The 27,945-nt window shown below is 33.7% G+C and overlaps 1 protein-coding gene across 15 annotated transcripts in view; it reads right to left on the reverse strand.

Moving 5' to 3' along the window:
* MPDZ (multiple PDZ domain crumbs cell polarity complex component) overlaps nt 1–27,945 on the reverse strand; it is a 154,516-nt gene that overhangs the window by 100,612 nt on the left and 25,959 nt on the right. For 14 of the 15 annotated variants that reach the window (XM_074330403.2, XM_074330401.2, XM_074330394.2 and 11 more), the window contains exons 3-8: nt 26,557–26,723; nt 4,922–5,131; nt 4,301–4,440; nt 3,441–3,654; nt 2,577–2,705; nt 774–983 (exon numbers count right to left, since the gene is read on the reverse strand). In XM_074330403.2, coding sequence (XP_074186504.2) covers nt 774–983; nt 2,577–2,705; nt 3,441–3,654; nt 4,301–4,440; nt 4,922–5,131; nt 26,557–26,723 — 1,070 coding nt within the window. The remainder of the gene's footprint in view (nt 1–773; nt 984–2,576; nt 2,706–3,440; nt 3,655–4,300; nt 4,441–4,921; nt 5,132–26,556; nt 26,724–27,945) is intronic. The other variant, XM_074330398.2, reaches the window with a different exon arrangement.

Below are 27,945 nucleotides of genomic sequence, written 5' to 3' on the forward strand. Positions count from 1 at the left end.
GCTATAAAGCTACAAATTGAGTATGATTCTCTTCTTAAATATTTAAGAGATTTCTGAAAATTATTTTGTTGATATTTTATCTACTGTAGTCATCTTGTGACCTGAACTATTTGAGAACACCACCACATTATAAGGATTTTGAAAATTTCTAGCTTTTTTCACATCAAGTTAAAAAAAAAAAAGAGACACGGAATGCTATGCCTAAGAATAAAGCTTTTGTTACTCCAAAAGCCTAACTTTTGTTTAAACAATTATGTAACTGGGTCAAGAATAGTCATTTCTCATTACAAATCTGATAACAGTTCTATCACATACCTTAAAACACTAATATTGAAAGGATTTAGTAAGCTTTATTCAACACCCCCCTCAAAAAAAAGAAAAAAGACATTAAAAAGAAAGTTGTTGAAAGGGAATGATTAGAACTTACAGCTCACCTTACAGAGGGTCTTCTAAATACGAGAAAGAATTAAACAAGTACTGGTAGCAAATAATTCTTTAAAAATTTTCCATACTTTAAAACATTATCCTCCTAAACCTACTGCTTAGGGGAAAATGTAAAATAGTCATCTAGAATTCTTTAAGGAATCTATTTTTCCTTAAAGATATTATTCCTAATTAATAACATGTTATTAGTGCTGAAACATCTCTACATTTGAATACTGTTTTAATCTTTGCACTAATATATAAATATTAATCTAGTTTCTCAATAAACATCCTATCATTTAAGTGCTATTGTCTATGACTTCCCCACTTAAGTGCTTTTACCCACTTACCCGCGCCTCTGGAGTGGAAGATGGGGATGAGGAAAGGGTGATGCCCAAAGAGGTGGGTGCTGTTGGTTCTTCTATGGCACCTCTTGCAATCATCAATTTAACTCTATTTCCACATTGCCTGAGGACTTGTGCTACTTGCTCACTGCTCATTCCGGCTAGATCTGTATCACCGATCTTTAGAATGTGGTCTCCACTGCATAATCGTCCGTGCTGAATAAAAATAAATTGATTTATCAGGTTTTATTGTTATTAACTTCATCAGAGAAATCCTAAATGAGAGAAAGGGAATTAAAAAAAAAGCAATGGTAGGAATTACCAATGATGGGACATTAAGCACGTGGTTGTGATTGTAACTGTCTTTTGAAGCATCCTGGTATCATTCAATGTGACAGAAGTCACTGAAATTCGCAAATATTCCTTAAATTAATAGTTGATGTGAGCTTTTCAATTTGATTTCTACCCACTAAATGAAAGAAAATATGAAGTCTTTTTGTGAATTTTTTGAGGGTTAGAAAAATGAGAAATTGCCACAAAGTAAAGATGAAGTATGTTACTAGGAAAATATATATTATTCAAAATATGGTATGAGCCACAAGAAAGCACTGAATTAATACCGCAATTTTCTGCCTTACCATTTCAATGATAAATATCCCTAAAGAGCTCATTTGTAGATGAAATCCTTGCAAGATGAAAATTCAGATAGACAAGAGGAGTGTAAAGCAGTCTTATAAGCCTCCATACAAACAGCAGCCAGCAGAATTTTATGCAATGATGCAAGTGGTCTGCATTGTCCAATATGGCAACTACAAAGCAGCTATAAGGCAGCTACAAGCAATACAGAGCACTTGAAGTGTGGCTAGTCCAACAGAGGAACTGAATTTGTCATTTTATTTAATTTTAATTAATTTAAATTTGAATTTAAAAGGGGACACGTGGCAAGTTCCCATAGTATTGGACAGCGCAGCTCTATACTGAGGATAACACTTATTTATTACAAGCCTGTCAATGAGGGGAAATTGCATACTGTTGGATACTAATATTTAAAAGAAAGAAAATTTGGATACTGTCAATACATCTTCGGATAAGACTGCCAATAAATATACCTTTCATTTATGGATATGACAAATATTTGATGAACCTGACTCCTAAGTAAGTTCAAATACACATGCAAAAGCAAAGAGTTTTATAAACAAAATGTTATGATCAAGGCAAAAGATACTTACACTAGAACTTGTCAAATTAAAATATAAATCATAACAAGTAACTTTACAATTTTCTTACATATATTCCAACAATGTCACACAGCATAAATGGCAATGCTTTAAAGAACTACTCTAAGTGATAAAAATAGGCAGTGCTTCATATACAAAGATGACACCAGTGACCCATTACTAAAGGGACAAGATGAATCTTGTTTTTTTCCCACTATAATGAAATATTATTTTTTCAATAATATCTTGTGGCTATAAAACAGCTGACTAGGTTTATAAATATGATTAATGATCACAAAATAAAGGACTGCTATTTCTACAATGACCACAACCATAACCTGGGCTTTAGTCTGTGGTCCTAGAGTCTTAAGATTATTGTCTATTACCGTAACTTAAGATCAATGTCCCCTTTCCAAGGTATTTCTCCCTAGGCCTAAGAAAACATTTTCGAGATAGCCCATCAAAACAGAAGTCTAACTCAGCTTCTTTGACATTATCTAAGGCCCAAGTTTCTCCTTTCTGACAGATAACATAAAAGATGAAGCCACGTTATTTGATAACACAGCATGAAAACCCTGTTGGAGTAGCTTACCTGATCAGCCACTCCTCCAGGCAGAATGGTTTTTACTATCACACCAGTTGCTTTTCCCCCTACAATGCCAAATCCCAGACCAGATCCATCATTCACCAATTCAATAGTTTCCACATGTTGCCAGTGAACCTGAAAATAAAGCTCCTATATGAATTTGAAAAAACTTAGGAAAAACTAAAATTTTCATTCCAGTTGAGATTTTTGAGAATATTATTTCATGAGTAGTATTAAATAATTGAGTCAGACATAATAATGAGCATGAAGAATGTCCCTTTTATTTAGCACACTTCCCTTTCAACAGATTGTTACTGCTATTGATATAATCATTCTTGAAATTATCAATACATCATTAGAGTGACCACATTTAAACAGGTAAAGATAGGCACTGATTTGCAAGATCCTTCGTAGAACTTTGTTTTTAAAACAGAAAAGGATAAGGAAAAAAAAACTGTTACCTATTAAGAATGTCTTCTGCAAAATCCTGCCCTGCAGGATTACAAATTAGATGACTTCTTAAAGTTACCCACCCGACAGCTAACTGTGACAATATAATTCTACAATTTACAAGGCAAAATCAAGATTGTATCTGTCTACAGAGTCAACTTTATTAAACAGCTAATTTTTTTTTCTCCATTTGAGGAATGCTATCAAATAAAAAAACTACACATCAGAAAGTAACAGTTGTTTTAGAAGCCAGAAACTTAATCATAATTAAATAACAAATATTCTGGGCTAGGGAGAGAAGAGATAAAAGGATAAAAAGGCAAAAAAACTCAAGAAGTACCAAGAACCCAAGGAATTGGAAACAATCAAAAAGAACTAGAAAAATATGTTCTGTTCCTTGTGAAAATCTTATGTACTCACCGGATTAGAGTGAGCTGAAATGGTACTGGCCGCAGATGGGGAACGGGAAACTACCGGGCTGATGAGCTGTGGCAGTGAGCCTCGGGCAACAACTAGCTGGACATTATCCTTGGCTTTCTGCAGGATGCTGATGGCCTGTTGATGTGTAATTGTCTGATCAAGTGCCTGTCCATTGATAGCAAGGATCTGATCGGTTTCCTGCAATCTTCCATCTCTACCAAGAATGAAAAAGGGTAAAAGATATCTGACAGCTCTCAAGAAAATGACAGGTTTTTAGGCACATATTTTCAGGTTATTTTTTTTTTTTCATATCCATACTTTTATTTTCCAGCACTCCTACTTTTAAAAATATATGTTTTAGCTCCAGTTGATCTACCACTAAACAACCCTCCCCACTTAAAAGCCCTCCTCTTTTCAGCTGCTCAGGAAACCTATACATTATATATTGGATGCTCCTCTCTCCTACAAATGAAGGCAAAGATGCATATATCTACCTCTGGTTTTGAGTATATTAATAAAATATAGCTCAAATTATCGTGCGTCACACGTATTGTTTTCTAGATAGTAATTTTAAAATTAATCAAAGACAGCCCATTTAATAACAATGAGAATAATGTCCTACTCAAATTTTTCTTTTCTTACAAGTGATTAAGTTATGACAATATTTACAAGTTACTCTCCTATCGAAAGGACTTACTTTTTATCATAGCAATGTTAACACTATCTAAAAACTGGTCAATAGCATTACATTCAGTTTTTTGTTGCTTTTTGTTCATTTTTGTTTTTCTACATTCTCCCAAGGTGATCGACTGCTCCTGAATGTAGTAACAAAAACAGAGAAGACACTGTGACAGTCTCACCTGTGAGCCACACTGCCCTCCTGGATCTCCTGCACAAATATTCCCAGTTCTCCCCGGTTTTCACTCCGTAGTCCCACAACACTGAACCCGAGGCCTCCACATGGTGGTTTGAGAAGCTCAAAAACTTCTACGTGGCGACCCTGTTTAGGAAACAAAGCAAGAAGTCAAATTAAAAGCCAATGACTGCACTTACCAGTCATCTTATTAGTAGCATTACTTTGTTAAAAACAAAGATGTTTAATTATTTTTTTCTAAGATAACCTTTATCCCTCATCACCTAGAATGAGATATTTCATTTATCCTGAAGAATATGCCTGGAACATAAACTATCACACTCAGTTTAACATGTGGTAATTTAAGAAAAATGGAATAGAAAAATTTCTGAACCATCCAAACTGACACAAAATCTACTTCTTATTCATTCCAATTTTTTCAGATGTTACAAATACCTTAATAAATAAAAACATATTTAACACTATATTTAATAAATTACATACTTAGTGTACACATTTAACATATATTACGTAATTGTGTAAATATTCTTCACATTATCCAGGCCTTGATTACAATCTTAAGATATTATATGTTCTGTCATAATTAGCAGGAAAAAAATGTTCTTACTTTGGCCATATTTTTGATCAGTTGATCAAATTCATCACAAGCAGGTTTCCCATTGATGTGTGCAGTACTTGAAGCTGTAAGTGCTTCCAGATTCCCATTATTTGAGGATGACAAAAACAATTCATTTTGCAGACTAGGTATTATGGCTGAGCTGACATGTGGAACATGGGCAAATTCGACATTTGAAATTGCCGAAGTTGCAGTATTTACCTAAGAGTAATATGGAGATTATTAACAATTTTGATATTCCATAAACTTTCATAGAAAACATCCCAAGAGGGGTAATAATGAAGTACATATGAAATTTCAAATTGTCCATACTCTTTGATTCAGCAATTCTATTTCAAGAAACTTATTTCAAGGAGAAAATCAGAATAATACATTATGTCTTGTGTACAAGGATGTTCAATAAACTACTATTTATTAGATGGAAAAAAAAATTAAACTAATTACCTCCATTGTTCAAGTTTAAAGCACATGCAAAAACATACACATCCATACAGACACTTTTAAGTGAAAAAGGCTACCGTGTTTCCCCGAAAATGAGACGTAGCCAGACAATCAGCTTTAATGCGTCTTTTGGAGCAAAAATGAATATAAGACCCAGTATTATATTATATTACTTATATATTACATTATATTATATTATAAAGACCTGGTCTTATATTACTGTAAAATAAGACTGGGTCTTATATTAATGTTTGCTCCAAAAAACGCATTAGAGCTGATTGTCTGGTTAGGTCTTATTTTCGGGGAAACAGGTTATTGAGCAATATGACGTTTGACAATTAAGTTCACGAACTTGTTGTTAGACAACCTGAACTTTTTGCCAATAATTCATGGCTCTTGCATCACGACAATGCACGAACTCACACAGCACTGTCTGTGAGGGAGTTTTTAGCCAGTAAACAAGTAACTGTATTGGAACACCCTCTCTAATCACCTGATCTGGATCCTAATGACTTCTTTCTTTACACCCGAAGATAAAGGAAATATTGAAAGGAAGATATATGGATGACATTCAGGACATCAAGGGTATTATGAAAACAGCTCTGATGGCCATTCCAGAAAGAGTTCCAAAATTGCTTTGAAGGATGGACTAGGTGCTGGCGTTGGCGCATAGCTTCCCAAGGGAAGTACTTGGAAGGTGACCAAAGTGATAATCAGCAATGAGGTATGTAGCACTTTTTCTAGGTGAGTTTGCGAACTTAACTGTCAGACCTTTGGTATGTATCATATGATTCAATGTACTTTTAAAAAAAGATGTTTATATATGTATTAAACATCCAGAACAATGTACAACAAATAACCAATATAACACTAGTTGTTTCAGAGAAATGGGACTGCAGGGAGCCATTTACTCTCTATATTGCTTGAATTTTTATGACAATGTATATAGTAAGGAATTCAGTCTTTCCTGAAGAGAGATCTGCCTTTTGTCACTGGCTCCTAGGAAGTAGCTTCTAAACACTTGGTATTTCCCAGATGATGGGAGTTCCTGTTATTCACAGTGGGCCACAAGGCCACATGACATCAGCTCAAATTCTAAGACTCTGTTAAACCACATGGCCAATCAATCAATCCATCAATCATGCCTATGAAATGATGTCCCAACAAAATCTGAACACTAAGCTCAGGTGAGCTTGCTGAATATTGTCACAATCGCTTTTGGGAAGGGGACACTTCCTAAGAAAAATAAAAGCTGATTTGCAATCCTCTCAGACTCTACCCTATGCATCTCATCCTTTGGCTATGTTTGACCTGTGCCCTTTCCCTATGCTAGACTATAGCCATGATCTGTCGGTACTTCTAGTGAACTACTGAACCTGAGGGTGGTTTTGGAAACTTCCTGAAATTGCAGTTGGTTCAGACACAAGGGTGGTCTTGTGTGAATTCTTCCCTCTAACTGTATTTGGAGCTTAACTCCTTTGCTGTTGATGTCAAAAGTCTGGGGCAGAGGGGCCAGTGTGGAGGACTGTGCCCTCAAACCTCACTCACATTTTGGCTAACTCCAAGTATGATATAAATACATAACAACAAAAAAGATAATTCAATTTTGGAAAATATTCTATAATTACTTGTGTGTATCTGTTATAAAGAGCTCCAAGTTAAAGCTAAATAATTGATAAAACAATGAAGTCAATCCTAATTTCATATTTCTATAGCGTGTCTGGAATGTAACTTTTCATCTATAATTACTGATCAGAATGGTTACATCACTGATGTTTCTGGATCACTCTCTGCACTCACCCCCTAGCACTCTGTGCTTCACCCACATACCTCCAGCTATACTGACCACTTCACCATTCATCGAATTGCCAAGCTGTCCCCTCTACCAGACAGGTATGTCTTTCTCGCAAGGATCTACATACTCATTTCTTTCATTCAAGTGTGCTCAGTGTCACCTCAGAGAACCCGTCCCTGACAACCCTATTGAAGACAGAATCGTGCCATTTTGCTCCATGAGCTGACCCTGCCCTGTTGCTCTTCATGGTGCCCATTGTCACCTGGCATGTACCCTGCTGTCATGGAGCTTTCCTCCCAGTCATGGAGACAGACTAAAATGGAGAATTCTCCAGTGGAGGAATTTGACTACTTTATTCTCTATGATATCCTCATTCTCTAGAAGAATGCCTTGCAGAGTTGGCATTCAACATATATTTGCACAATACATAAATATTTATCCATTTTTAAGTACCTACTCTGATATAATCTCCCCCAAAACCATCCAAATAGCGTTATTTCCATTTTACAGATGAAAAAATTTATACAAAGTTACATACCTAGTAGGTAGACTGTGACCTAGACTTTTTTTTTTATCATGGTGTTCCTATCCTCTTTGTATTAGACACATAGTAAACAGTTATTTGAGATATCATTTCTGGAAATAAGACATTAGGTAAAGAGCTTCCATTGACAGAAGCAAAATATTTCACAAAACACCACCAATCTGTGCTTAAGCGTTCGCTACTGTTCTTATAAATAAAACAGAAAACGTTGTAATTTACCAAAGTCACCAATAATTCACCATTACAATGGCTATCTACAACCACAGATAAAAAAAGAGATCAATGTGTTTAGAAGAGACTTTTGGAAATCCTTTCAAATGCTTATTTTAAAATCTACAGCAGGCATTATATTTTTTTATTTATTTTTTTTTTATTTTTTTTCCAAAAGCAAACTTCTTATGCCAAACCTGATTTTCTTTCTTTCTCTCTTTCTCTCTTTCTCTCTTTCTCTCTTTCTCTCTTTCTCTCTTCCTCTCTTCCTCTCTTCCTCTCTTCCTCTCTTCCTCTCTTCCTCCCTCCCTCCCTCCCTTCCTCCCTCCCTCTCTTTCTTTCTTTCTTATCCTGAGCTATGGCAACTTCAATAAAGTCTGCCAGGAGAAGATACACCGCTCAGGTTGAAGCAGATGGCATAGTAAAATTTGTAACAGGCCAAGGGATACATACCTTGACCTAATGCCTATGGTATATTTGCATACAAAAAAATATTTGGACTTCTGCTATGGTAAGCCATAATGAACAAACTACATTCTAAGAACAGAGAGTCTAACTGTATGAAGTTAACTGGTGAAGTATAAGCTCTGGTATCACGTAAGACAAGGTTGAAGGTACTCCAAAGGCAAAGTGATAGGAGAAGAACAAGTAGAATATTATGAGAATCATACAAAGTACTGAGCATCAGTTGTCTTCTCCAAATTTGTTTAAGGTTTAACCAATGCCCATGACTCCTCCTGTCTCCTCCTGGCCCTTGAGGTTTACATAAATGTAAATGCAAAGATTAAAGAGATCACATATGTAAAAACTATACTTAATTTCTTCATTATATAAAAGGCTTGTTGTTATATTGCAAATTTATATCCACAGGAAAAAGCACAAAGTCACCTTTTGATTCTGCAATAACTTTACCAAAATGGTTTCCTGAACAATAGTCTCCTGAGGAACAGGAATGAATCTTATTTAACTTGAAAGGCTTCTTCATAGCAGACAAAGTATAAATGTTTAATAAAAATAACTAACTCCCATATCAGCTAACAGAATATTAAATAAACAGAAGAAAACACATGTCTGGTGATTTTTACATAGAGATAAATAATCTGTATAATTTATGGAAGCTGCTAGTCCACAGCAAGAGTCACCAAATAGTTACCTGTTCTATGTTTAACTATTGGCTGAGTATTTTGGTCTAAAAAGACCTTTTATGTTCTGAGTAAATAAACATATTAACTTAATTAATGAGTTTTAATTAGTTCTAATACCTAAAACATAACTTAAATAAAGATTACATAAAGTATTTAATTAAAAAGTTGTCAAATTCTTTGTGAATGAGCAGGATGAAACCTCCTCTCAGATTTAAAAGTATAGGAGAAACCCTCTTATAAGATGCAGTCAGAACTAGTAATTGGTTCAGTTACTCTAAAAGGTCAGATAAAGTGGAAATAACAAAGGGCATGTATATAATTTACTCACAAACATCTTAATTACAAGAAGGCTTCATATTCTTTCTTGCATAAACCATATTCATATAATACATATGTTATTAGTCTCAAATTCGGTCTCTTAAAGATGGAGCAAGAATTTAAACACTTGAGAAACAATTTCATTAAACAAATCTAGATGTTTATGAAATTTTTCCTTAATGTTGTAAGTTTGATGAAACACAACCAATTCACCAACAAGTGTTTTATCAATTCACCTACAAAGTCTTTCCAAAGAATTTAAATAAGTTTTCATAGAAAAAAAAATCTTGTCATAAATTTTTATACTATATAATAAAGTCATGCAATTATAAAAATAACTATGATTGGCATAAATAGCTTTAAAATGACTTTGTGATAAATGTATAACAAAATAAAACCCAAATATATGCTGTTTACCAAAGATACGAATTAATGATAAAGAAAAAGATAGGGGTGGCTAGTTAGTTCAGTTGGTTAGAGCGTGGTGTTAATAACACCAAGGTTGCCAGTTCGATCTCCACATGGGCCACTTAAAAAATATATAAATAAATAAATAAATAAATAAATAAATAAATAAATAAAAGATTAAAGTAGAAAGATGGAAAAAAGATACACTATACATACATAAGCCAGAAGAAGCCTGGCACAGCTAAACTAACTAACATCAGACAAGTGGATTTAAGGCGAGAAGCATTACTGGAGATAAAGAAAGACAATTCATAGAGATAAAAGATCAATTAAGTAAGAACATAAAACAATCTTAGTAATCCAAAAATATAACCTCAAAACATGTAGGGCAAAAAGGTCTCAGAATCTAAATGAGAAATGGGCAAATCCACCATCAAAAGTAGAGAATATAATACATCTCTTTCAGTAACTGACAGAACTGAAAAAAAATATCAATAAGAATATAGAAGATCTGAACAACATTCTAAATAAAGTTGATCTAATTGACAAATACAGAACAGTGCACTCAACCACCGCTCAATGCACATGCTTTTCAAATACAAAAGAAATACTTCTGTAAATAGACCATAGGTATTCATAAAACAAGTGTCACGAAATCCCAAAGAACTGATATCATACAGCTAATGTTCTCTGGTTATAGAATTAAGCTAGAAATCAATAACATAAAGAAAACAAGAAAACTAAAAAGAAAAAGTCAATTAAATAGTACATTTCTAAATAAACCACAGGTCAAAGAAGAAGCAAAAAAAAAATTAAAACATTTTGAATTGAATGATGATGAAGATACAACTTAAAAAAATTGTAGAACGCACATAAAGCAATACTTAGAAATGGCTAAACTTAAATGAATATATTCAAACCAACGAAAAGATTAAAAATTGACAAGCTAAGCATCTATATAAAAAAGGTAGAACAGTGTACCAAACACGAAAAAGAAAGAAAATAGTACAGGTTACACAAATTCAACAGAAAAGACATATAATAAACAAATTTAACAAAACCAAAGTTAGTCTTTAGGAGGAAGGAAAGATTCACGAAATGGATAAACCTCCAGCAATGTGAATCAAAGAAAAAAGGTATAAATTTCCAATATTAGGAATGAAAAGAGGGACGAAACTAAACTCTAGAGGTATACAGTAGTGAACCATATACCCAAAAGTTTGAAAATTTTATATAAAATAAACATATACCTTAAAAAACAAATTTAGCAAAATGCCAATAATTTTGTACCTACTAATGAAACTAATCCATTATTAAAAATCTTACCACATAAATAAAAACAGATCTGATGATTTCACTGGTAAACTTTACCAAATATTAAAAAAAGTAATAATAACATCAATTTTATAAACTCTTTCAGTGACAAGAAAGAACTGTTCTCAAATTTTTTTTGAGACCAGCATAACTTTGACACAAAAACCTAACAAGGGCATTACAAGACAGGAAAAATTATAGATACAAAAATACTGAACAAGAACGTCAAAACACTAAATCCAAAGATATATAAAGAAGATAATAACTACAACCAAGTTGGGCACCCCAGAAATGCAAGGTTGTATTAACATTTGAAAACTGTTTAGGTTTAATTTACCATATTAAAAAAAGAAAAAAGAAAAACATAAGATTAGCTGAATAGATGGCAGAAAAAAGTAGTGGATAAAAAGTATACTTAATAGGGAAATATTGCTCTTAACCCAAGGTTGAGAATGAGACTGTGATGTCCATCATCACTACTTCTACTAGACTCAATGTTGTAGGCAGTACAATAAGACATGAAAAAGAAACAAAAGGTAGAAAGACTAGAACTGAAGAAATAAAAACTGTAATTACTTGCAGACACATAACTGTGTACAGTGAAAACCCAAATGAATCTACAAATAAAGTATTAGCTTTAATAAGTGAATTCAGTAACGTTGGTGGATATAATCAATACAAAATAACTATATTTCCTAGTAAAATCCAACGAGAAACTAACACTTTTTAAAAAAGATTCCACTTAAAATATGACAGTTTTGTTAAAACAAAAAACTGGAATACAACACAGTGTTTAGAAACAGACCAACATATGTATGACCACTTGATTTAAAATAACAGTGCCAAGGTAACGGAGAGAAGGATGATGGCCTTTTCAGTAAATGGTTTGGGGTCAAACGGAAAATTATAAACACACATGGAAACACATACTTTACCTCACACCATAGCCAAAATTAAGAAAGCAAAAAAAGCTTCTGAGGGCATAATCTCTACATCCTTGGCATAGTCAATGACTTCCCATAGAAGAAAAGTTTGAGAAATGGGACTTTATTACAATTAAAAAAAAACAAAAAAAAAACTGGTCTTCCAGGGATACAATTAAGAAAATCAAAAGGCAAAACACAAACAGAAACAGATATGATACAACTATCCAACAAAGAAATTGTATTCACAATACATTTTAAAAATTCTTGTAAACCAATAAGAAAAAGACTGACAAAGCAATAGAAAAATGGGCAAAATAATTAAACAGGAACTCCACAAAGGAAGATATCCAAATGATGAATAAGCATATGAAAAGGTACTCAATATAATCAGTTATCAGGAAAATGCAAATCAAAACAATAATATGATACCTCAATATACCCCCAGAGTGGCTAAAATCGGGAAAAAAAGAAGTTTAAAACTGGTAGTGCCAAGTATAAGCAATGATGTGGAACAATGAGAATTTTTACACATTACAGTGAGAGTGTAGACCTACAACTACTTGGAAAAACAGCTTGACAGGATCTACAAATGCTGAATATATAACTTAAGACTCAGAAATTTTACTCTTAAGTAAATATGCAAGAGAAATTGCACACTAATGAACATCAAAAGACACATGCATGGTAGTTCTTTTAATAATAGCCTCAAACTGGAGAAAACAAAATTACAACCAACGAAAGAAAGGACAAATATGTTCTAGTATATTCATACAATGAAAAACAGAAAAGAACTTCAGCTACATACATGATTGAATGTCACAGATATAACGTGAGGAAAATAAGCCAGGCACAAGCATATATACACTCAGACTGCATTTATATAAAATTCAAATACTTATCTATGAGATAAAAGAACAGTGTATGATCTGACTTATATGTGAAATCTAAAAAAGACAAAACTCATAGAAACAAAATAGACTGGTGGTTGACAGGGGCTGGGGAGTGGGGGTAATGGGAAGATGATGGTCAAAGGGTCCAAACTTCTAGTTACAGGGTGAGTAAGTTCTAGGCATCTAATGTACATCATGGTGACTATAGTTAAAACATTGTATTATACACTCCGAAAGCTCCTAAGAGAGTAGATCTGAAAAGTTTTCACCACATACACACACAAAAAGGTAATTACATAAGGTGATGGATGTGTTAACTGACCTTACTGTGGTAATCATTTCATAAAATATACATGTGTTAAATATAATGATGTACATCTTAAACTTACAATGTTGTTCGTCATTATATCTCAAATAGACTACAAAAAAGAATGCCTCAATTGGGGTAGATGGTTAGGACTGACTGAGACGACACAGAAAATATTATGGAGTGATGGTAAATTTCTAGGCCTTGATTTAGGTGAAGAGTTGTATGTGTATATTCAATTTGTAAAAAAATTTTGAGCTTTATAATTTTGCCCTTTATGTTATTTCTCAATCTTTTTGAAGTTTGCAAAATAAGTGATATAATCAGAACATAGAACCAGGGCACTCCAATGGATGATAGAAAAACATACTACTTTTAAATCAAGTAGGTAGTAGGAACAGTCTCTATACATCAAGCTGAACCTTCTCTGACAGACACTCTGAATTTAAAGTTGAATTACCAGGTGTTCACCTTAAATGAAGGAGAATATAGAAACGGGGTATCTAAAGATGAAGCTTAGTCTATTATTGTGATGGATGACCCTCCCCAGGCTTCATAAGGATTCAACTGGCTAATGTCCATTCCCTGAATAAATCCTTTAACAAGTGCTCAAGTCAAGATGAATCCTCAGCAAATGTGTTTTACCTCTGTAGCACATTTAGATTTTTCTTCTTCAAAGATTATAAATTTTTAAAACTTGTAATCTCTTAATTGCACACCAAATTGCAAGAAAAAAAAGTAATCATTATGTTATCTTATACCTTTACACTAAAGTAATTCGGCCCACCCTGGTACTAGGCTGACATAATTGTGACATTACAAACTTATAAATTGTTTTTTTATATTTTTTTCAATAATAGAAAAAGAACTGACACTGAGTGAACACACAATGTGATATATAGATGATGTATTACAGAATTGTACACCTGAAACCTATGTAACTTTACTAACAATTATCACCCTAATAAAATTAAATTAAAAAAAAGAAACAAAAAAAAATACTACCTATCCTGCAAAATTAATGACATTCCAAAAATACTCAAAAAGATCAATGTCTTAAATATTTTGATCATAAAAATATGATCTGTGCATTTAACCTTAACCAAATAAAATACTTGCAAATATGTAGATTCACTTAACTGAATCTGCTACAAAAATATTGAAATATTGTCTTCTTATGTTTCTTCTATCCCTTTGGGTTGTTAATTGAAAAAGAAGTTAATAGTATTAGCTCTATTTTAATGGCTGACATCAATCTTTCCAGAAGTATTATATAATTGTCTACAAAAATGACTGCTTAGGATCAAACTGAATTCCCTAAAACATTTTTATATAGATTATCAAAACCTGTTTTGTGGTCCTGTTATTTTGACTTATTCCAAAGGCATAGTATAGAAATGAGAACAAAATGATCCAAACGCTTATGGATATTTGATGGATATAATATTTCTATCATTTAAAAGCCAAAATATGTTATCTTGAATTGTGCAAGAAAAATGACCACTGCTATTGCAACCCCAGTTTCACAGACTTTAAACAAATTTATAAACATACACTGATAGTTCAATTTCCCAATTTTTTGTTTGTTTGTTACTCCTTAACATAATGAGAAATAAGAAATAAGGCACTCTGGGGAACTTGCCATAACAGGTGCATCTCATAGAAATGCAGACTGTTTTTTTTTAAACCCGCATCTTGTCTGTTCTTGCAGAGCAAGAAATGTGCTTATTTTCTTGTGAATTTACAAAAATGCTGTAAAACACTCCCTGGAACTGATCCCAAATATGAAATGCAAAAATGGATAGGATGCTGAGATTATTCAATGAAATACAGCACCTAAACCGGTAGCAATCACAGGAAAAAATTTTTATACATAATAGAACTGCATTTCAAGTTTGGAACCCAGGGAGGCCTCCTTGTCCATAAATCTTTCAGTGAAATACTGATTAGAGCCCAACTCTGATGCATTATTGAACAGACAAACCCTTCCACAGTAATTGATGGTGGCACTCTGATTTAATGATCCTTATTTTTAAAGCTAATTAAAGAAATTGAGTTGCATGTTCAAAGGGGATTAGCTTAATGTGACGAGACTATTTTGGACCTAAAGTAGCTCACAGCTCCTGAACTAAACAAAATACAAAATGGAGCAGCAAGTTATAAAGGGGTCGGGTGGAGGGGGGACATTTTCAAATGGAATAAGCATAATTTTACATTTTCTATGAGATGTTCCTTTCGTTCATTAACATATTTAAAGGGCACCTCAAATGTTCAAGACATTGGGCTAAAGGGACAGTAATTAAAAAGCTAAAATGCCTTCCATAGTCACTAATATGTTAGATATCCTGTGAAATAACTCCAACAGGATTAGTCCACCCACTTATTGAGATAGAATACCTTTCCTTTTATAGCTATGAATTCTTGAATAGCAACGCAGATAGTGGCCTAGAACACACATTATAATTTTCAGATATTTTAAAGTAGCTGTTGATTCTCAGTGGCTGATAAATTTAAAAAGACATTGAATTTAGAAAATAATTCCTTAACCCAAGAATGTTTAAGGAATCACTGTGAGTAATCAAAATGCAAACTTTCTGCACCTGCCCCTATGTGCACACAAGTGCGAAGTTTTATTGGCATATTTGTTTTAAAATCCCCCCCATGCTAAAAAAAACTATCAACCAGGAAACTCAAGATGGAAGTTAAAGAATACCTAAAGGCTAGAGGAGGAAATGAATTAAAGAGTACGTAAGATTGTCTTCTCTCTTTCAATATTTAAGGAGCATTCTTTAGGCATGTTATTAACTTTTTTTTTCAACTTATCTGTTTCTTACGTTAGAGAACTAAGGGTTTATAAACAGTGTAAATTAAAAGTAAAAAGCATTGGCTTCAGGACTAGACAGATTCAGATCCTTCTAAATAAGGAGGTATATATAGATGATCAACAATCTACCCAAAGCAATACTGATGGCTATAGCTTATTAAATAAGATCAAGTACAAAACTGCAGACTTTGTGCTATTATACAATGTCATCAACTTAAGTGAAAGGCCATGCAGCAAGTTATACTATTTTAAAATGTTCTAGTTTTCATACAAAGCTGTATCTATAAAGATTTAATTCATTCTTCAAATCTCATCATAAAATATATTAAAATCAATCTACAATACATACTGCACTAAAATGTTGGGCTCAGACAGCAAGATGAAAAGTACTCCATGTGTATTTCACAAACTAAGTTTTTTAAAGGTCTAAATTCCACTAAAATATATTGAAATAGTCTACGTGAAAAGATTCAGACCCCCCGCCCCAACACACACACACCAATTTCCTAAAATATACTTGAACACTTGGGTAAGGATTGGAAAATAACTCGAACTTAAAACAGTCACAGTTTTGTTCTAAACTATCTTTATTACGTATTCTTATAAAGAATGTTTGTTTACCATTAAAAAAAAAAATAGATCCTACAATGAAGTAAAATGTTAACAGGATTCTTTAACCTATTTCCTGAGTTTCCACTGACTTTCCAATTAGATTTCACTAATTTCAAAAACAATGGTTTCTTTTCATATTGTTTGATCTTTGATAGTACCTTTATTTTTTATTAGTGTTACTGGTGGGCGGGGTATCTATGATAAGCTGAAAGAAACAAACAGACAACAAAGTCTTTTCAGCTCCTCTCATCAAGAGCAGCAGTTTAATCCCCTACCCAAAAAGTCAATTTAAAAATTTCCTGCTGGAGTGAAATTATTAATTTTTTCAACCTTGACCCTTGAGTGTACAGTATGTCTTTTTAAAGCACTTATGCTGTATAAAATAATAGAACTGTTGTCTACAGGAAAAGCACTACTGTTTGAGTTGCAAGCTGAACTAGCTACTTTTCTCATGAGCACCATATTATATTACTTTAAAAACTGACTGAATATCAAAAAATAATTATACAGACTTGGGTATACGGCAGACAATTTCTTGAAAATAAAGAAAGTAGGCCTGTCACTTCAAGGAAAACAACTGACAATAATTCTTGCCAATTTGAGCTTTCAAGTGAAAATTAGAATTTTGGAAAACTTGTATCTGCTACGCTGAGCTTGACAACTTTCCATAATTTAAAAACTCAGTCGATGGGAAGCAATATTACCAAGTGTAATTTTTTTATATTGTACAATGAAATGTGAAATGTAGTTTTTCCACTTTTCAAATTTTCCAGATGACCAGTGTGATGCAAAATTATGCATAGGTTAAAAAAAATTCAGAGCAAGATAGACAGATTTTACTGTAATAAAGTACAAAATGTTCATTGATTTCATTTCAGATTCTACACTGTAACTAATATTTGAGAAACTACCAAGAACTTTGGTGCCCTATCAAAGATGGATATCCACAATATCTAAATTATACTCCAACCTTTCCCAGCTAAATATCTGCGTGTGGCCAGATTTTCTCCAAATACATCAATAAGACAACAAATCCAAACAGATCAAATGCAGAAGCAGCTATGAGAATCCAGTTGTTTTCTATTAAGCAACATTACAGAGATACACAAAAATATAAACAGCACCACTCTTATCCAGTGTTTAAATGTCATGGCTTTATTTCTGCTATTTTTAAATGTATTAATAAATATTTAAAATATTTCTCAATTTTAATTTCTAACCTGATAAATACTGATAGATAAAACCATATAAACAAAAGCACACTGTCATCCTTAGTAATTTTTAAAGAATAAAATGAGACCAAAATGTTTGCAAACTGCTGCCTTAGAATACTAAATTTCAACCAGGAGGAAGATGCAAGAAGAAGAGAAGTAATATATATTAAGTGCTTGGTAAGCATCGGGCTTATACCTTAGAGTTTTTAGATCCAGGTTATTCAGTTCCCATTTTACAACTAAAGGAGGAAAAAAGGAGGCTCAGTGAAGATATTTACATACTTATGTATATTTATGTGTGTGTGTATACATGTGTATATATATACACACACACGTGTGTATATATACATATACATGTATGTATATGTATAATGTACACTTTCATTTTAAGAAATAAACCCTTGCTTAAGATTGTCTACTAATAAATGTCAGTGCCAGAATCCAAGTCTGGATCGTGTCTGTCTGCAAACTGGAATACAATGCCAGCATCTGAGGTCAGATAAGCAAAATGATGGCTCAAACCACCAGGAAATCCTTAAATTATGTTTATTACACTGTTAATGAGGACAGTGAAACAGAGAAGGACAGAGCTCTATGATTAAGACCTGGGGTCTAGAGTCAGCCTGACTGCCTTCAAATATGAGCGCTACTTCATGCGTGAATTTCCCCATCTGTAAAATGAGGAAAATAATTTATCTACTTTATAATATCGTTGTAGTGATGAAACAGATAACCACATAAAGTAGTTCCTGACACTCAGTAAGAATGTAATACATGTTAACTGCAATGAGGAGGCGGAGGAGAGAGGAGGAGAGGAGGAAGAGCATTTTTTCAATATGGTCACTAAGAGAAAAGCTCCGGGTCTCCCAAATAACTTCAGTTATTTGGCTAATTTATTGATGTTAAAAATTAGTTCTTTAACAAGGAAATATAAATTATTAATGTACAACAGTTCTGGATATTTAAAAATATTCATGTATTCATTAATTAAGTGATCATTTACTGAGCTTGGAATGAAGTATCACGTTAGGTATAAAGTAGTCAAAGACGAATGTGGCATGCATTTTTATCCCCAAAGTCGTGAATATACTACAAGCAGATCTGAAACACAATTAATTCCTAAACTCCTTTTTCTGCTTGTTAAGAACAAATGGCAAGTGGAGCGCAGCACATACACCACAGTCTAGCCATGTGTGTTGACGTGTATTTGCAGAATGTCTTTTCTTTATTTAAATCTCAACACTTCTGTCCTTTCTTAGCAAAACTTCCAAGGGGGAGAAAATGGAAAGAATGTAGCTTAACCAAAAATAATATTCTTATCAAGGGATGCTGAAATTTCTATATCAAAGGGGAGAAGCCATCAAAATTAAATTAATCTATTTTAAATGCCATGACAAATATTCAGAAAATGAAAATTTAGACTAACGACATGTTAGAATTTTTGCAGTGTTTTTCCTACCAGTCCCACATTTCCAGCAGACAAAACTGATTCACTGTTCAGTCTGGTTAGAAAAAAACAAAAATAAAACTTTACATACCAGTATAAATATATGGAAATGAACACATGAAGAATGATGTTACTTTGCCATGTTGCCTCTGCATTATACTATTACCTTCATTTACTTTAAAATTGGGCATAATTATAAATTAAATCAGAACCAAAGTTCTGGTTTTTATTTTAAAGGCCCTCGGATTAAAATTTGGGGGCAGAATGTAAGGGCGATGACAAATCTTAATGAATCTAAGTTTACAAAACATTTCATTTAAGTTCATTTCTTTTTAGGCATGCTATTAACTTTTTTTCCACTTATCTGTTCCTTATATTAGAGAACTAAGGGTTTATAAATAGCGTAAATTAAAAGTAAAAAGCACTGGCTTCAGGACTAGACAGATTCAGATTCTTCAAAATCCATCACTGAATAATTGTGTGGTCCAGATTGTTGTGTAACCGCTCTAGACCCCAATTTCCTCACTGTACAAAAACAGGGATAAAACCCACCTTATAGAGCTTGATGGGCTGGTTAAATGAGACAAAGTCCAGAGCAAATAAGGGCTTCTTAAAGGTAATTTTTGTTGTTGTCACTATAGCTTCAAATGTAAATTACTCTTAAATTCTTGGGTTAAAAACTCCTTTAGGTTATACCCAGTAAATTTCACATTTTTTCCCTCCAAAGACCATTTAACTTTGTCACAAAACACCATACAATTAGCACCATTTGCTGTTTTAGACACACATGCATACCCAATAGCAAGATGGTGTTGCATTTTAATCCAGCACTGTATAAAAAGCTTGAACAGTGCTTCTTGCCCAGGATAAAACAAGAATTTTAGTCCTTTCAAAGGCTCTATATTTACAAACTTTTAGTTAAAGGAACAAACATCTAAAAGCTGTTATTGTACCAAAAATAAAGTATTTGAAATTCTTACAGTAAATAAACTTTATGGTAAATGTAAAAACATAAGAGTGACTCCTTCTATTTAATCTTCTCCTAGATAATATACATTAAAGTCTCAAAAAACAGACCCCTTTCTATTAGTGGCTGTAACACTATACCATAAAAGTAAACCCATTTCGAGGGTAAGAAAAACCTTTTTTTTTTTCATTTTCACAAGCAACGAGCACGAGGAAGAATTCCATTCCATTTTCAGATAATTCCTCTTAATGGGTTAAGGCATATTTTCTTTCTTTCTGGCTCCCTCCCTGTACTGACACCAAGTCATAATTTAACTGAGGCTTTCTTGAGAGACAGTAGTCATTTCCCTTTCACTGATCGCAAGCCTGCAGATGAGTCAACCTCATTTCAGTCTCAAGTTAGAAACCACAGAGAGAAGGATTATGTTTTCATCATTTATATAATAAAATAAAACTGATGAAACAGGCATTTCTGCTCTTGGAGACATGAATTGCACAAAACAGTATCTTTCTGATTACCAGAGTCAAAACAGAGCAACAAAAGGCTCAGTTATCAAAATTCTCATCTTTCCATCAACCTAAAAAATATTCCCGTAAATGTAAGAAATTATCAAAGTTGCTGATATTGCTGATTAAAAGCAGCTTACCTTAACACTTTGGACATGAACTTGATTCAGCAGTCTTACAAATATATACCTGCAGAATGGTGGCCTTGCAGGCATGTCCCACAATAGTGGTGTTCCATCAAATACACACTTGCTGATATCAGATATTTGAAAGTGACCCCCTGAAATACACACTGAATACCTATTTCTCTATGTTCTCTAAAAGTCACTCTTATTTTAAGACAAGGGCATCAAAAAAAAAAAAAAAAGTGCACGGTGTACTTTTTTATATCCTTTGGCAGAAAAGCCATCATTTTACAAATTAGGATATGATGTTGTATTCTTAGTGTATATTCTTAGTATATTTCATTCTTAGAAAGATGAAAGAAGCATTCCTTAGAAGAACAATTCATGTATTTTACAATTATAATTGAAGGTCTTATCAAACTGTCATTAAAACCCTTACCTTAATTTTGTTATTTTTTTACAACAATGTAAAACATGGAGAAATAAAAAATATATATATGGTTGTTAAAATATTGTATTTAAAAGAACAGTTAGAAGACAAAGTTAATACAATTTCTCACATACCGGCTTCAAAGCTTCCTCTCTTGCCAATACCCTGCATATATTCTACTGCTCTGATAATACAGGTCTGTATGTGACTGTTTCACAGTTTCTCAACTTCAGCACTGCAGACTTCATGAGTTCAATAATTCTGTTACTGTGCACTGAGGACGTCTGGCAGGGTCCTTGGACCCTGCCCATTACATGTCAGTAGCACGCATGTCTCCAGACATTTTTGATTGGGGATGGGGCAGGGGGCATGCATGCTACTGACATGTAATGTCCCCTAGGGAGAGAGAATGTAAAATCACACCCAACTGAGAAAGAACTGCTCTACACCCTTGTAAACACTGTTCTCACCACCTGAAATAATTTCCCCCATCTCTCTAGAAAACTCCTGCTCAGTTTTCAAGACTCACCTTACTCGCTACCTCCAAAGTGAAGTTTATTCCTAGTCAAAGTTCCTTCCTTTCATATCATCTACCTTCGTTTTTCTCCTTAATAAAAATATATATGTTCTATTTTCCCCTCTAGATAGTAAGACTGTCCACCTTATTTATTCATTGTATTTTTATTGATTTTAGGTGTCCAACAAAGGTTTATTTGTAACTGATTATGAGCCGTCCATAAAAGCATCAAAGCGATAACTCTCCCATTTTCAAGGGAAAATTTGGTTCACCAAACAAGGTCTCACAATGAACAATATATAACCCTCCAGTTTTGTTGTTGTTTAGTTTTGTTTTGCCTTTGCTCCTGGGAAATGGAAATTAAATGATATACTCAATTTTAGTAACCCAAGGACCTTGAAATATCTAGTACTTCAATATTTTTATTTGGTCTTTGTTTAGATATACATTTGAATCACCCATTAGTCTATATGTTTTCCCATCCAGATTCTTTTTGGAATATGAACAGGTAAAACTTAAAAACATAGAAATACAAACCCAATTTTATACCATGATGACCATATTTCAAGACTAGAAATGAAAAAGAAGGATTTAATTACTCTCGTTGACACTGAACAAAAATGATCAAATTCAATTCTATGTTAAATCAGTATCTAGCATCTCTCCATTATTTCAAGAGATGTCATAAATTTCTAAGGAAAAACTTAGAAAAATCTAGCTTAATTTTGTGTGTGTGTGTGTGTGTGTGTGTGTGTGTAAAATACATCTAGATGATATGTATATAAGGCAACACTTTCCTGGGACAAAGCTGAATGAACTAGGATCCTAGAAATATCAAAAAATAGGAACAACAAGATAATAATAGAGCGTCACACTCCAAAAGCCTGGAAATCACTGTCAAGGAGAATCCTCTAGAATTTTCTGTGGCCCAGAGCTTGTTTCCTCTATCAGCAGCTCTTGTAACCTGAATTACCCATATCATTTCTTCAGTCTTAGAACTGTTTTATGTTGCCATAGTTTTAAAAAAAAAAAAAAAGATCTCAGCAGTGTCAATTTTTTAGCATTAGTACTAAATTTTTATTGAAATTAACAATTTCAATTCACTGTTTTCCTACAAATAACTCAGGGTAAAAAAATGTTTACTTTAGTGTCTGTGGTCAACTCACAAGGCAAAGCAATTCATTAATCTGGAAAGTAACATACACCTGCACTGGACTGGAGAAACGTCACAGAATAAATATGCAAATCCAATTCCACATGGTTGACAAGTTTCTATTATCAAACTGCTAACGTGTTTATTTCCCCCTCAATAACTGGATTTTTGTCATGAATACACATTGAGCCCTGCAGTTATTAGCTGTGATGACTAGGTGACAGTGAGGACACTACTTGAGATTTTGCATTTGACAGATCATTGACACAGTCACATTTCTTTTTTTCTTCTTCCCTTCACTTAACAGGAATCATGCAAGAGGAAATGAACTGGAGCTATTAGAGATTATTCAGGTTTAATAGCACACATCCTTTTAGTGGCGGTTAGAACAATACATAATGTGGCAGAGTTAAACAGAGGCATCAATTACACTCTCAGACCTGTTAATATTTTTGACAATATTTAAATAGCACATCCCTTCAGGGCATGGCTTTTCTTTGCCCTCTCAGTTACACACCTGTCAAGTGTTTAATTTGCCAAAGGGAAACAATTTGATTTCTAACGGCAGCCTTAATACTGAAGAAGCAAATGAGAAAAATTAAACATTATTGCAAAGAAGTAATGAGAAGGATGTGAGGGGAAAAGTAGGCTCATTTCAACATGGCACGTCAGCATCTGTCATTCATGCAACAATATGATCCTGTTCTTCAACATGCTGCATATACCTTGAGCTTTTAATTATTCACTCCCTTTGCTTTTTAATTAGGGAAATGATGGCAGAGAAAAATTGGAGGGGTCAAATTTACCAGTACTACCAAAAAACATGGAGCCAGTAATTTGAACTTATCATGTATATAAAATTACACATCTGAAAACATAACTTAGGTACAAGGTAATAAACAAAACCTTGCCACTGATCAGATTTCTGTAGCTTCTGGTTTAAAAGCAAAAGCAAATGTCATTCCTTAGGTGCATTAATTAAATTATAAATACCAATAAATTAGCAATTGATACACTATATAGAAAATTTAAATTTAACATAATAAAGCCTAGAATATTTATGTTTAAACTTTAAAACAGTAAAAGCTTTAAGTTTTACTCTAGTCATACAAAAATAAAAAAATCTGGTTCAATAAATAAATGAAATTGAATTAGCAAAGAATGGAGACTAAAGTGAAGAGTCACAGCAACTGAGAAGTTATCAGTGGTTTTAACAGAAATTAAACTCTTAGCATCTAAAGACCAAGTTTCCACCTTTGCGGGAAAAAAACGATGTGAGAAAGGCTACAGCATCAAAATAGAAAAAGGGCTATGCCTTGCGAGGCCAAGAAAACAGAGTTCTAGCAAGCTACTGTAGGGAAAATGGAGTCAGTCGGGCTTCCTCCCCAGCCAGCTGCTGGCCCTGACCTGGTGACCTGCCGGTGCGAGATGATGAACGCAGCGTGGGTGCCGTCCATCTTACAGATATGCTATAAACACTCTTATGTAAGCACCCTGGCTGTGAGCCACCTTGGTCTTTGTATGGTATAAAGGGGTTTGGCCGTTGTTGTTTTTTTTTGGGGGGGAGTGGGGGGTGCTGCGACATATGGGGCTGCTGGCTGCAACCAGCAATGGTGCTTATTGTGCCCAATAAGCCTAAATGAATTAAGTCTACTTTGCTTTCGGCTCCACGCATCTTCTTCCAGCTCCTAGAGCCGCGGACCACTTACCGCGGGACTTCTACCACCTGGGACAGTTACTCCACCTCTATAAGCCACTGTAATAACAGTGTGGGCCAGAGGGTTTCCTTGGTCCCTTTCAGTTCTTGAACAGGTGATCAAAGAACCAAAAGTCCAAAGGCATATAAGACATGCCTGCAGAATTCATAAACCTCACAGCTTACTTAGTCCTGAAATACATCAGTGTCTATCATGAATGTATCAGTAACATCACTACTTAGACACTATGAGATTCGATATTATGCTCAGATTTCCAAGGAAGTTTCAGCTGAATCACGTGGAGCACAGTTTTAGAGCCCATATCCTACTTCCACTTGGAATAGTAAAACAAGCTCAAAACAAGTAGGCCTATTTCTCCCCTCCCTTCAGCAGATGGGATAAGTACAAAAGCTATTCCCCTTACATACGGCTGGCTAGATAGGAAATTTTGACAGCTATCTCACTGGACTAGTGGTATTTCCTGACATACTTCCTAGTACTTTCTGTTTCAACTTTTTCTCTCATTTTAATCATATCTTCATAATACAATAAATAAGGGGACAACATCTGTTCAACTTCTTCAGTTTGTGAAAAACCAGACGATTTTCCATGTCATAATCACACTGATATTCAGGATATTGGTTTCTCCAAAACCCTGCCAATCCTTTCTGAAAAGGAGTACTTAAAGCCAATCTTTTCAATAACTTGCAAAGGGGACAAGCATAACTACATATAACAACAACATACAAAACTCTTTTTCTTAATTCATGATCACGACCTTTAAAATCATTAAGCATAATTTCACTGGAGAAAAATATTTTTAAAGATTCTTGATTTAATTTTTTGGCTACCAAAATATCTAGACTAAGAAGTTATATGACATTAAACAAATTCCTTCCCTATCGCTATTTGTTCTTTTTGCGTTTGGCACATTTTCGAAGGTTTTTTTTTTTTTTTTTCCTAAATTGGAGCTGTTTTGCACTGAATTATAAAACTAGTCTTCAAGTTTCATTTTTAACCTTTTAAGGCAGAACACTTGTTAGCAAGTCATCCATAACCATTAAATTAATGCTAAAAATATTAGAATGGGAATTAACTTGGACTGCAGGCATAGACTGACTTCAAACCTTGAGAGGATAACAGCCCATTGTAAAAAATACATTTTTTAAACTTGAGAAATTATTGATTAAATTAAGTTCAAAGAACATGTGACTTCAGTTTTCATTCTGTCATTGTGATAGGTTTCAGTTTTAATATTAGTGTTAGGAGTTCTTGATGCTCATAATTTTTAAAGAAAAAGAAAACCACTGTGTTACATTTGGAAGTTCTAATGTTTATCACCATCTGATGCTGTCACGAAAGCAATTGCTACTTACACTGCTTTAAGAAGTGAGACTTGCAATTCCTCTAACTGATGACAATGTAATTATTCCTTTTACTGTCAAAACAGAGGTGATTTCCCTTCCTCACACACAATTACACATGCAAATCCAGGCTCATCTGAAATCTTGTAAGTGTACGGAATGTCTGAATCTGAATGAGCAAGATCACAGGAACAATGAGCCTTAGTGAGGATGGAAACCAAGTCTCCAGCCATCCACCCTACACCTATTTTTCTCATCCCCTCTGTAGGGGCTCATTCTTCAGCTTTCAACACAATGTCATATCATCTACAATATACAGCAACAACCATTACAGAAATAAGTGGGGTGGGGGAGCTGGAGCCACAGTGAATCTGAATGTCATCTTTGGAGGTTTAAATGACTTCATTAACTCTTCATTAACACACACAAAAATCCGAGATCTATACCATGCTTTGGGTGAATGATGTCCTACCTGGTCTTTCAGCTGCTGTACTGAAGTCTGAAGGTTCAGTATCTGACTGAAGAGTGGGCTCTGCAAAACTGACTTGAGAAGGTTCAGTTTGTCTTCATTGGCCACATCCCCACGTTCTCGCAGCTTGGCTTGCAAGCGCTCTGCTGCCTGCAGGGCCCGATTTTTGTCTGTACCAAAGAGCAGCATTAGTCAATAATAGGAATCAAGCCATGCTTACAGAAATCCTAAAATGATTCCTTTCAAGAGCATAAAATTGACTCAGGAAAAGAAAAGGAGGGACTGTATAACACGTCACTCTAAAGATATACATTAAACCTTGAAGTCTCCTGTAAGAAAGTTGGTTTGAAAGCAGGGACTGGTTACAGTGTATGCTACATGCAACTAATTGTAAAGTATTGAAACTAATTCAGATAAAGTATATTTGAGTGCTAAGGCCAGCTATTTCAACTTTACAATAAAAACTATTGAAGACCAAACAGTCTGTGATCTCGCAAATACTGATATTTTCACCTTTAAAAAAATGTATTTACATCTAAGAAAAATGAGAAATATAACAACTAAATGAAGGCTGTTAACCCAAAATATGACAATTTCATATATTAAGGGGCAAAGTATTCTATGCTTGAGAATTTACTTGAAATCACATTTTACTTGAAATCAATGCATCACAGTAATACATATCCCTTCAAAAACATGACTTAATACTTTGTGTTTGTCCCAAAATTTAAATAGCAAATTTACATATACATAATTTACAATTAATATAATTCAAATACTAATTGATAACTTTATGTATCAGGCACAAAGTTGCAAAATAAATATTTTGAATAATCCTGATATTATATAATAATATATAAATAATAATAATAGTAATAATATTAAGCCTATCATCTTACATGCATGTTCCACCAGTAAGTGAGTTTTTGCTAGAAATAGTAATTTAAAACATCTCCCTAGAACTCTCTCTCTTTTATTTATCAGTGAAGCCAAATTTATTTATTTTTTAATAGAGACTGTTCAGCTATGTGCTATGACAGATTCGTGATGGTAACAAATTTACCTATCAAAATGTATTTGCCATATCATACAGTAATCAAAGAGTGGGAAATAGCACCAGAGCCATTTTCTATAACATTAAGTGTGGAATTTCACAGAAATTGGGAAATTAAAACATTAATTAATGTTAACCATGAGTTCACAAACACACATAAATGTAAATGATATTTTCTCATATGCAGAATTTTAAAGGCAAATAATGAGAACTTCAGTCTGGGTCCTATTTCCCATAGTATCTCAGAATACAAATCTAGTATTAATTCCCCTGTCTGTTCTTGGAAGGCATGCAACTCAGTAAAAACTTACAGAATAATGGTTAGAAAGTAATGATTT

Source organism: Rhinolophus sinicus, chromosome 16 (genome assembly GCF_057876585.1).
Source record: "Rhinolophus sinicus isolate RSI-liver-muscle chromosome 16, RSI-T2T, whole genome shotgun sequence".
NCBI classification, from domain to species: domain Eukaryota; kingdom Metazoa; phylum Chordata; class Mammalia; order Chiroptera; family Rhinolophidae; genus Rhinolophus; species Rhinolophus sinicus.